Source organism: Notolepis coatsorum (assembly GCF_963971535.1).
Source record: "Notolepis coatsorum genome assembly, chromosome: 1".
NCBI lineage: Eukaryota > Metazoa > Chordata > Actinopteri > Aulopiformes > Paralepididae > Notolepis > Notolepis coatsorum.
In genome coordinates, this window is record NC_140165.1 from 91,350,746 (window position 1) to 91,362,473 (window position 11,728).

Below are 11,728 nucleotides of genomic sequence, written 5' to 3' on the forward strand. Positions count from 1 at the left end.
GATGAAATATGAATTCAGATCGCTAATATAAAAAAAATGAGAAAAAAACGAATATTCTCGTTATGGGCATTCAACCCGCGGGGCAAACCCGAGAAAACTCGGGTTGGGCATCCAAAGTGTTAATAAGGTCTTTGTTATTAGACAAATATGGATGAAGTTATAGTGAAGTTAAACTATTCTACTAACTAAAACTAACTAACTAGTCATACATTCTGTCATTGTGTTTCGAGCAACACTGTACTTATTGTACTTATTTTATGCCTATTATTATGTCTGCACTTTCTATATTGCACTACTTTTATTGTCTTTTTATACCTATTCTTATGTCTGTTCATTTTATGCTATTTGCTGTGAAGCACTTTGAGCTGCAATTCATGTATGAAATGTGCTATATAAATATTATCATTATTATTATTATTATTTATTATTATTATTATTATTATTATTATTATTATTATTATTATTATTATTATTATTATTATTATTATTATTATTATTATTATTATTATTATTATTATTATTATTATACATTCTGTCATTGTCCAGTGGTCCACGGACCACCCGTTGAGAGCCGCTGCTCCAGTAGAGAGGTTCTCAACCTTTTTGGTTTGCGACCCCTTAGAGTCAGAGGGATGCATGTTTGTGACCCCTTAGAATCAGAGGGATGCATGTTTGTGACCTATTAGACTCAGAGGGATGCATGTTTGTGACCCCTTAGAATCAGAGGGATGCATGTTTGTGACCTATTAGAGTCAGAGGGATGCATGTTTGTGACCTATTAGAATCAGAGGGATGCATGTTTGTGACCTATTAGAGTCAGAGGGATGCATGTTTGCGATCCTACTGTACATATACAAGCAGAGACAGGATGATGAACTATGACACAAAATAATACAGATATGTTTTTAGACTATTTCACTAGTAATTAGAGGAAGACTTTAAATATTCCTTATTTTACGAGGAAGAAGCATCTATATCTATAGGCCTATCGTGGGTGACGTGTCTTCCAGCTGCTCCTGGGTCTTCGCTGCAGCTCCAGGTAAATTAATAACTATTAATAGACGGCTCCTTGCTTCAATCTTAGTGAATTTAAAGGCATGGTGAAAGCTATAGAAACAAACTCTATTGATGATTGTTTTGTTTTAATTTAGATAGGATCACATAGCTTCCCTGCACGTTTACTGTAAAGCACTTTTGATGAGATGATTGTGTGTGTGTGTGTGTGTGTGTGTGTGTGTGTGTGTGTGTGTGTGTGTGTGTGTGCGTGCGTGTGTGTGTGTGTGTGTGTGTGTGTGTGTGTGTGTGTGTGTGTGTGTGTGTGTGTGTGTGTGTGTGTGTGTGTGTGTGTGTGTGTGTGTGTGTGTGTGTGTGTGTGTGTGTGTACTGTAGGTCGCTCTTGAAAAATAGATTTAATATCAATGGGTCTAAACTGGTTAAATAAAGGTTAATGAAAATAAAGGTTAATTAATTAATAAAACACAACAGGTTATTACATTTGTTTTCATTTTGGTGTTCAATGTATTGATCCTATAGAAGTGACTGGAATATTGATCCCTCGCTTATTTAATTTGTACTGTTTTGCACGGTTTGCTTATTTTATAATACTGTAACATATCGAAATGTATTACTGTAATGTAAGTGAATTGCTCCATACCGTTAAGTCACTGACGAGTCAGTCAAGGACCACACATGACAATTATCTTACAGCTATATCTGGTGCAAAACTATATTAGTTGTACAGTACATTCACAGAGAGCAGTGGCATTGATTAAATTCATTGATTCGCTTGGTTGCAATCGTATTTAACCAACAGAACACACTTTGTGGTCTATATAATGATTTAACATCTGAGACCTTCAAAGTGTTAAACACTTTAGTATTTAAGACTAATTATACATATTCATACCAATTATCTGCTTGTTCTATTATCCCTCTATCCTCCATAGCAACACCTATATCACTGACACCCTGATGGAGGATCCACTTTGAAGCCCGTCTGAGGTTTCTCCCTCTTTCACCCCTATTGCTCGGTTTCAGGGAGTCGTTCCTTATCTTCATTGGGGAAAGTCTGGGGATGTTGTAAAATTGTGCGTTTTATGGTGTTTTTTTATTGTGGATCTATTTTTTTTATCCACTTTTTTTCTCCCATCCCAATTACGCTGTTTCCAATTCTCCCCTTCCCTGTCTTGAACGTTGCTCACATTATGCATATTGTGGCTCTATTGTGATGTTACTTGTTGATCTGTGAAGCCCGGCGGGGTAACTTGTTGTGATTTTGAGCTAAACAAATACATCTGACTTGACTTGTTGAAATGACATCAGAATTATCGTTCTGGTTGAGGTTGAACATTTTATTTTGAATCGACGTTGAATCAATGTTGACAACTACATTTCAATGATGATTCAATGTTATTTACACAACTCAAAATGTATCCAATGTTGTTTCTATGACAGTTTGCAAGCGTGGTTGTTACTGTCAAAAAACAAAGAAAGAAACAAATGTCAATAAAACGAAAAACATGATATGTTACAGCCCCAATCCATAATTATTATTTTAATCATATAAATGTTGGGTACATTCATATAGAGCCTTGAAGAGTTTGATCAATAAGCTTTTTGAACTTTATGAACCTGTTATAAATCAGAATATATAGGTCTGTTTTACTCCAGTGTTTTTACCAAAACTACCAATGTAAACAAACGGTTTACAGACTAAATAAATGAATAATGTAAATGCAGTAAATCCGTTTAAAAACTCATATTTTGTCCAGTGTCAGTCATCGCATCAAGGGCTCAGTAAATCAGCTAGAGAACATTATTATTGGTCTCTCTTTAACACATTGAGTGCCAGCGACGTCATATCTCGTTTTATCAGCCCCCCCATTGAGTGCCGACCGATGCGAAATGTCGTTTGTTTGCCGTATTGTTTTTATTGGCGATTTGAATTCATATTTCATCAATCGAGCCATGGGTTAGTGCTACAGTCTCTCTCTGAGCTCAATTGGGAAGATACCGCCCACTATCGTCTCTCCCTGTGTAACTGCACCCCATCAGCTCAGACTGATGCGCAGGAGGAGTGGTCAGTTTGCTCATTTTATTTTTCTATCAAGCCAACTGAAGAGACCAAGTGATCGCCGGCCCTCAGAACAGCGACGATTATGTATTTACAGTACCAACACTGTAATCAATAAGCGTGATCGATATTTGGAATGGCGATCAGGAATTGGAATAATCTTTTTGGATAACATCTGATCTCAGGTAAGGAATCTATTTTACCAGTCTTAGGATAATCAGACCTGTTTTCACAGAGATTTCAGCGTTTGCCCTATGTGTGATGTGGCTGTTTGGCTGTGATCGCTGATGAGGAAATAAGAGAATACATTTTTCAGCTCGCGTCTATAGCGTGCATAAGTACACATATACTATCGATAATCTAGCGTTTATTTGAAAACGATTCATAAATATGCCGACAAATGACAACGTTTTTGTGTATTCTAGAATATTCCAGTAAATGCCTTTTATCACGGAATCTTTATATCTTCCTTGAAAACGAGGGCTTTTCTAAATGCTATAAAACGAAAATGAACCGATAAAAAAACAATCCGTTTCGACAATGTTGACTGCAAACAATTCATTGATAAACGACAGGCAGATTAGACACATAGCCATAATTTAAGAGAGAGAATATGCGTTCACAACGCTATCATTGAAGTGGGTCGCGGCATTCAACAGGGTAAATCAACGTTAATCAAAGGCACTGAAAGTGTTAATATTGGTCAGCATTCCTAATTATTGTTTTTGGTTGTGGGGCTACACATTTATATTACAGATTGGACCTTTAATTTCAAGCAATTAATAATGTTGATCTATAGGGAGGTGTATTCTGACGTTACTTTAGTTTCCCGCGCGGTCCACCCGTATAGGGATTTATCATTGGGGAAAAGTATTATCGGCTATTGTAATAATTCTGCCTCATGAACATTGGCAAGCTTTCCATTTTTGCACAAAATGAGTTCCCTTCTATCACTAACATTATTGTTTAAGCACTTTTGGTTGAAATAAAATGATAGGTAATTAGTTTACGATTAATTGCTAATTGTTTCATGTTGAGCTATAGATTGTGGATGAATACACACAGAAAGGTACACCATGCCAATGTTCATGCTTTATTTGTTTTAAACGAGACGATTTAGAAATGTGTCCATTGGAAATACATTGCAATTTCAAGCGAGGTGGACCGGCCGGAAACAACAATGACGTAACCACTACACCTCCCTATTAGCGACTGTTACCATTATTATTATTGTTGTTGTTGTTAGTATGCAGTGGTTCCGGAGAGGGGGATGAGGAGGGGGAGTGTTTGAGGGCGTCCTCCACTCTCTCCCTCCTTTTGGACTCAAACTCCAACGCCTCCTGGAGCTTCCTCTTGGCCTTCTTCTCCTTCTTCAAACGCTTCTGGATGGAGGCTGATGGAGAGAGAGAGAGAGAGAGAGAGGGAGAGAGAGAGAGAGAGAGAGAGAGAGAGAGAGAGAGAGAGAGAGACAGAGAGAGAGAGAGAGACAGCGAGATATGGTTGAATGTCCTTTATTGCTTGGATACAGAAGATTCCATCTATCTATCTATCTATCTATCTATCTATCTATCTATCTATCTATCTATCTATCTATCTATCTATCTATCTATCTATCTATCTATCTATCTATCTATCTATCTATCTATCTATCTATCTATCTATCTATCTATCTATCTATCTATCTATCTATCTATCTATCTATCTATCTATCTATCTATCTATCTATCTATCTATCTCTCATGTCACCTCTGCTCTGTAGTTCAGATGTGAGCTGTCGTTCCAGACTCTCTCTCATCTCTCTCTCTCGGTACAGTTCCATCTTCAGCTCTCTCTTCTCCGCCTGGATCTGTTTGTCCTGGACACGGGCGTTCTCCACCGCCACCTTCAACAGGCCCTGGAAGAGAGAGAAAGAGAGAGAGAGAGGGAGGGATAGAGAGAGGGAGGGGTGAGAGAGGGAGAAAGAGAGAAATAAGGAAAAAGAGAGAGGGGGAAAGAGAGAGATAGGGAAGGGAGAGATACAGAAAGGGGGAGGAGAGAGAGATAGGGGAGGGAGAGAGATACAGAGAGGGGGAAATAGAGAGATAGGGGAGAGAGAGATACAGAGAGGGGGAAAAGAGAGATAGATAGGGGAGGGAGAGAGATATAGAGAGGGGGAAATAGAGAGATAGGGGAGAGAGAGATACAGAGAGGGGGGAAAGAGAGATAGATAGGGGAGGGAGAGAGATACAGAAAGGGGGATGATAGAGAGATAGGGGAGAGAGAGATACAGAAAGGGGGAAAGAAGAGAGATATGGGAGGGAGAGAGATACAGAAAGTGTTGGGGGAAGAGAGAGATATGGGAGGGAGAGAGATACAGAAAGTGTTGGGGGAAGAGAGAGAGATATGGGAGGGAGAGAGAGATACAGAAAGTGTTGGGGGGAAGAGAAAGATATATAGGAGGGAGAGAGAGATACAGAAAGTGTTGGGGGGAAGAGAGAGAGATATGGGAGGGAGAGAGAGATACAGAAAGTGTTGGGGGGAAGAGAGAGAGAGAGAGAGAGAGAGAGAGTTTTAACAAGCCTTCACAGTGCAATTAAAAGGACACAGGATTGAATATAGCTTCTGAACCTGCTGCAGGACGAGGATGAACAGAGGAAGAAAGAAAGAAAGAAAGAAAGAAAGAAAGAAAGAAAGAAAGAAAGAAAGAAAGAAAGAAAGAAAGAAAGAAAGAAAGAAAGAAAGAAAGAAAGAAAGAAAGAAAGAAAGAAAGAAAGAAAGAAAGAAAGAAAGAAAGAAAGAAAGAAAGGGGTGAGAAGAAATACAAAAAAACAAGGAGCATGTGAAAACGCACAGAGAAAGAGAGAGAGAGAGAGAGAGAAATGACTAGAAAAAGATGAAGGAGAACATTTGGTATATTCACACAGGCGTTCTCAGTGGACACCTATAGCACTGCACCACGGGTCCTGGGACAGGGGGTGTGTTTTACTGCCCCGCTAGCAAGACGGCTCTTCTAGTACAAATTATAATGTGATGGCATTCTTTTTATTTATCTTGTAGTACTATTTCATACCTGTATGATTTAGATAAAGAATTACCATACATTTATGTTTTAAATAGTATTACTCAGTAGTATAAGTGTAGTGTATAACTACATACTACCATACATGTATGTTTTAGATAATATTATTCAGTAGTAGTAGTAGTATAACTATAGTATAACTAAGTTGACCATACCTGTATGTTTTAGATCATATTATTCAGTAGTAGTATAACTATAGTATAACTAAGTTCACCATACCTGTATGTTTTAGATAATATTATTCAGTAGTAGTAGTATAACTATAGTATAACTAAGTTGACCATACCTGTATGTTTTAGATCATATTATTCAGTAGTAGTATAACTATAGTATAACTAAGTTGACCATACCTGTATGTTTTAGATCATATTATTCAGTAGTAGTATAACTATAGTATAACTAAGTTGACCATACCTGTATGTTTTAGATCATATTATTCAGTAGTAGTATAACTATAGTATAACTAAGTTGACCATACCTGTATGTTGGTGAGCAAGGTTTCCACAGATGACAAACCGTCAGCGAATAGGAATGGAGCTGGGAAGCCAGGGGGCAGGGCTTGACCTGAGGACAGCCTATCAAAGACCATGGGCTTCACCATGGGCAGAGCCAATGAGGAGTCTTCTGTAAGGGAGAACAGAAGGACAAGATTCAGAAACACCGTTGCCGTCTCACTCTGGTTGCTGAACTGTAGCGCACATCTCGTCGGGTCTGAAGCAGTAATAGGTAAACATGCACACACTCGCTTGGCGAGCTCCTTCTCCATGAAACAAACATGCGTGGAAAAAAGGTGTTTTTCATAAAAAAACGGATGGAAGCTAATATGGCGGCACACGCACCTGGTACGTTAAAACACAGCTGACAGCCTCCTTGTTGCCTAGCAACATAATGTTCATATCAAACTTCAAATAGTTACATCTTCTATCCCCAAATGAAATGTGCGCAGGGACACAAAATGGCCTCTGGTATGAGCTCTGAAGAGGACAGGGACAGAGAGTGAGAGACAGAGAGTGAGAGAGACAAACAGAGAGAGAGAAGAGTCAGAGAGAGAGACAGAGAGTGAGAGAGACAGACAGACAGAGAGAGAGAAGAGTCAGAGAGAGAGACAGAGAGTGAGAGACAGAGAGTGAGAGAGACAAACAGAGAGAGACAAACAGAGAGAGAGAAGAGTCAGAGAGAGAGACAGAGAGTGAGAGACAGAGAGTGAGAGAGACAGACAGAGAGAGAGACAAACAGAGAGAGAGAAGAGTCAGAGAAAGAGACAGAGTGAGAGAGACAAACAGAGAGAGAGAAGAGTCAGAGAGAGAGACAGAGAGTGAGAGAGACAAACAGAGAGAGACAAACAGAGAGAGAAGAGTCAGAGAGAAGAGTCAAAGAGAGAGAGACAGACAGAGAGAGACAAACAGAGAGAGAGAAGAGTCATAGAGTGAGAGAGACAGACAGAGAGAGACAAACAGAGAGAGAAGAGTCAGAGAAAGAGACAGAGTGAGAGAGACAAACAGAGAGAGAGAAGAGTCAGAGAGAGAGACAGAGAGTGAGAGAGACAAACAGAGAGAGACAAACAGAGAGAGAGAAGAGTCAGAGAGAAGAGTCAGAGAGAGAGAGACAGACAGAGAGAGACAAACAGAGAGAGAGAAGAGTCATAGAGTGAGAGAGACAGACAGAGAGAGAGACAGTCAGAGAAAGAGACAGAGAGTGAGATACATAGAGTGAGAGAGCCAAACAGAGAGAGAGAAGAGTCAGAGAAAGAGACAGTCAGAGATAGACAGAGAAAGAGACAGTCAGAGATAGACAGAGAAAGAGACAGTCAGAGATAGACAGAGAAAGAGACAGTCAGAGATAGACAGAGAAAGAGACAGTCAGAGATAGACAGAGAAAGAGACAGTCAGAGATAGACAGAGAAAGAGACAGTCAGAGATAGACAGAGAAAGAGACAGTCAGAGATAGACAGAGAAAGAGACAGTCAGAGATAGACAGAGAAAGAGACAGTCAGAGATAGACAGAGAAAGAGACAGCGAGTGAGAGGCAGAGAAAGAGACAGCGAGTGAGAGGCAGCGTGAGAGAGACAAACAGAGAGAGATACAAACAGAGAGAGAGAAGAGTCAGAGAGACAGAGATATACAGAGAAAGAGACAGAGAGTGAGAGACACAAGGAGTGAGAGAGGCAGAGTGAGAAAGACAAACAAAGATAGACAGAGTGAGCGAGAGACAGAGTGAGAGACAGACTGAGAGAGACAGAGTGAGACACAGACTGAGAGAGACAGAGTGAGAGAGACACAGAGAGTGAGAGACAAAAAGGTAGGAGGAATACAGGGGATGTATGGATGAAATGACAGATAGAGGGATAGAGAACGGGGTGTGTGTGTGTGTGTATTTAAGAGTATATTAAATCAATATTACATGATTACAGTTCAACTTCATAAACATCACTGTCCTCTTTAATATGACAACAGATCTTTTGTGCCACATGATACACTGTAAAACAATTGTGAATTTAAAATCAGACTGAATCAGGTAATCAGCCCTCGTCTTATGATTAGGTTATGATTTAATTGGATTAATAGTATAACATAATAGTACAATATAATTCGTACAACAAAACGGGCACAATAAAATCAATACATGAACTTGAATGTTCCCTTTTAAAATGGCAGAAAGAATTTAAACAAGCATTTCAACGTTGTTGTTTTCACAGTAATAATAAGTAATCATCTGCATCTTTCAGTTACATGACTTGAAATTAAACTCAATTGATTTGATTCGATTGGATTCTGCACTAAAGTAGTCACGTAGCTCTTCTCAGGCTTAGAGTTAAGTTTATATACAATCTTAAAGTTCACTAAGGCGTGGAAGGCAATGAGCCAGCATTGTGACAATCAATAACAGACACACACACACACGCGCACACACACATCGTTAGTATTCTGACAATCATGTGCGCTACTAATTGGCAAGGATTAAAGACATCCTTGAGTGTGTGTGTGAGTGGATGTGTTTGTGTATATGTGCATGTGTGTGTGTGTATATGTGTGTGTGTGTGTGTGTGGGTGTGTGTATATGTGTGTATATGTGTGTATATGTGTGTGTATATGTGTGTGTGTGTGTGTGTGTGTGTGTGTGTGTGTGTGTGTGTGTGTGTGTGTGTGTGTGTGTGTCTGTGTGTGTGTGTGTGTGTGTGTGTGTGTGTGTGTGTGTGTGTGTGTGTGTGTGTGTGTGTGTGTGTGTGTGTGTGTGAGGGAGCATCTTAATCAGTGCTAATTTCACAGTGCAGTTAACACAGTTGTCAGTGTGTTAAGCATTAAGGGCTGAGCAGGCGCTGTGACGCACCCGAGATGACACACACACACACACACACACACACACACACACACACACACACACACACACACACACACACACACACACACACACACACACACACACACACACACACACACACACACACACACACACACACACACACACAACACACACACACATATACACACACACATAATATACACACACATGCAACTATTCTGCGATCTGCCATTTCATCCATACATCCCCTGTACTTAAATTCTCATCCTTTCCTCCCTCTCTCCCTCTGTCTCCTTCCCTCCCTCTCTCGCTCTCTTTATCTCTCTCTCTCTCTCTCTCTCTCTCTCTCTCTCTCTCTCTCTCTCTCTCTCTCTCTCTCTCTCTCTCTCTCTTGTGGTTTTATATTGATGGTTTTATGGGATGTATTTCTTTTTTTCTTTTATGCTTTTTTGTTTGTTTTATATGTTTTTGCATTTTTGCATGGCTGTAAACTGTATTTGAAAAGCTGCCATACAAATATTATCATCAGCATCATCGTCTCCTCCTTTGCTGCCAACCCTCTCCCTCTCTCTCTCTCTCTCTCTCTCTCTCTCTCTCTCTCTCTCTCTCTCTCTCTCTCTCTCTCTCTCTCTCTATCTGTATCTTAGGTTTAAAAGGGAAGGAAAGGAAAGGAAAGGAAAGGAAAGGAAAGGAAAGGAAAGGAAAGGAAAGGAAAGGAAAGGAAAGGAAAGGAAAGGAAAGGAAAGGAAAGGAAAAAAAGGAAAGGAAAGGAAAGGAAAGGAAAGGAAAGGAAAGGAAGGGAAAGGAAGGGAACGGAACGGTACCTAGGCACAGTGCAGCACTCCAGGACCAGCTCCAGTTGGAATGCCAGTAACTTGGTCAAGGGCAACGGCAGGAGTCTGTACCTTCTGTAGCGTGCATGTTGTGGTGTGGGAGGTAACCAGAGTGGTTCCTCTGACCAGGTCTCTGGTTCCTCTGACCAGGTCTCTAGTTCCTCTGACCAGGTCTCTAGTTCCTCTGACCAGGTCTCTAGTTCCTCTGACCAGGTCTCTAGTTCCTCTGACCAGGTCTCTAGTTCCTCTGACCAGGTCTCTGGTTCCTCTGAGCAGGCCTCTAGTTCCTCTGACCAGGTCTCTAGTTCCTCTGACCAGGTCTCTAGTTCCTCTGACCAGGTCTCTAGTTCCTCTGACCAGGTCTCTGGTTCCTCCAGGTCTCTAGTTCCTCTGACCAGGTATCTGGTTCCTCCAGGTCTCTAGTTCCTCTGACCAGGTCTCTGGTTCCTCTGACCAGGTCTCTAGTTCCTCTGACCAGGTCTCTGGTTCCTCCAGGTCTCTAGTTCCTCTGACCAGGTCTCTAGTTCCTCTGACCAGGTCTCTGGTTCCTCTGACCAGGTCTCTTGTTCCTCTGACCAGGTCTCTGGTTCCTCTGACCAGGTCTCTAGTTCCTCCTCTGACCAGGTCTCTGGTTCCTCTGACCAGGTCTCTAGTTCCTCCTCTGACCAGGTCTCTGGTTCCTCTGACCAGGTCTCTAGTTCCTCTGACCAGGTATCTAGTTCCTCTGACCAGGTATCTAGTTCCTCTGACCAGGTCTCTAGTTCCTCTGACCAGGTCTCTGGTTCCTCTGACCAGGCCTCTAGTTCCTCCTCTGACCAGGTCTCTGGTTCCTCTGACCAGGTCTCTAGTTCCTCCTCTGACCAGGTCTCTGGTTCCTCTGACCAGGTCTCTGGTTCCTCCAGGTCTCTAGTTCCTCTGACCAGGTATCTGGTTCCTCCAGGTCTCTAGTTCCTCTGACCAGGTCTCTAGTTCCTCTGACCAGGTCTCTAGTTCCTCTGACCAGGTCTCTGGTTCCTCCAGGTCTCTGGTTCCTCTGACCAGGTCTCTAGTTCCTCTGACCAGGTCTCTGGTTCCTCCAGGTCTCTAGTTCCTCTGACCAGGTCTCTAGTTCCTCTGACCAGGTCTCTAGTTCCTCTGACCAGGTCTCTAGTTCCTCTGACCAGGTCTCTGGTTCCTCCAGGTCTCTAGTTCCTCTGACCAGGTCTCTAGTTCCTCTGACCAGGTCTCTAGTTCCTCTGACCAGGGCCCTCATTCATCAACGTGTCTTACGCGCAGATATGTGCTTAACCTGTGCGTACGATCATTTCTAAGCAAAGAGTGGGATTCATCAATTTCAACTTGAACTTGACTTAGTGCTTATGTGTACGCACAGCTCGGAGCACACTTAGCTGACGCCCAGTGGTAGAATATATTATTACAACAAGGAAATGAGCTTCTGTGCATTAGTTTCAACACTGGCATGTT

At 41.3% G+C, this 11,728-nt stretch overlaps 1 protein-coding gene across 1 annotated transcript in view; it reads right to left on the minus strand.

Annotated features, from left to right (window-relative positions):
* dachb (dachshund b) overlaps positions 1-11,516 on the minus strand; it is a gene marked incomplete at its 5' end in the record, with an annotated part of 73,707 nt that extends 62,191 nt beyond the window's left edge. The window contains 4 exons of the mRNA XM_084331349.1: positions 4,293-4,466; positions 4,820-4,967; positions 6,610-6,755; positions 11,324-11,516. Coding sequence (XP_084187475.1) covers positions 4,293-4,466; positions 4,820-4,967; positions 6,610-6,755; positions 11,324-11,516 — 661 coding nt within the window. The remainder of the gene's footprint in view (positions 1-4,292; positions 4,467-4,819; positions 4,968-6,609; positions 6,756-11,323) is intronic.
* Between the last annotated feature and the right edge of the window lie 212 nt (positions 11,517-11,728).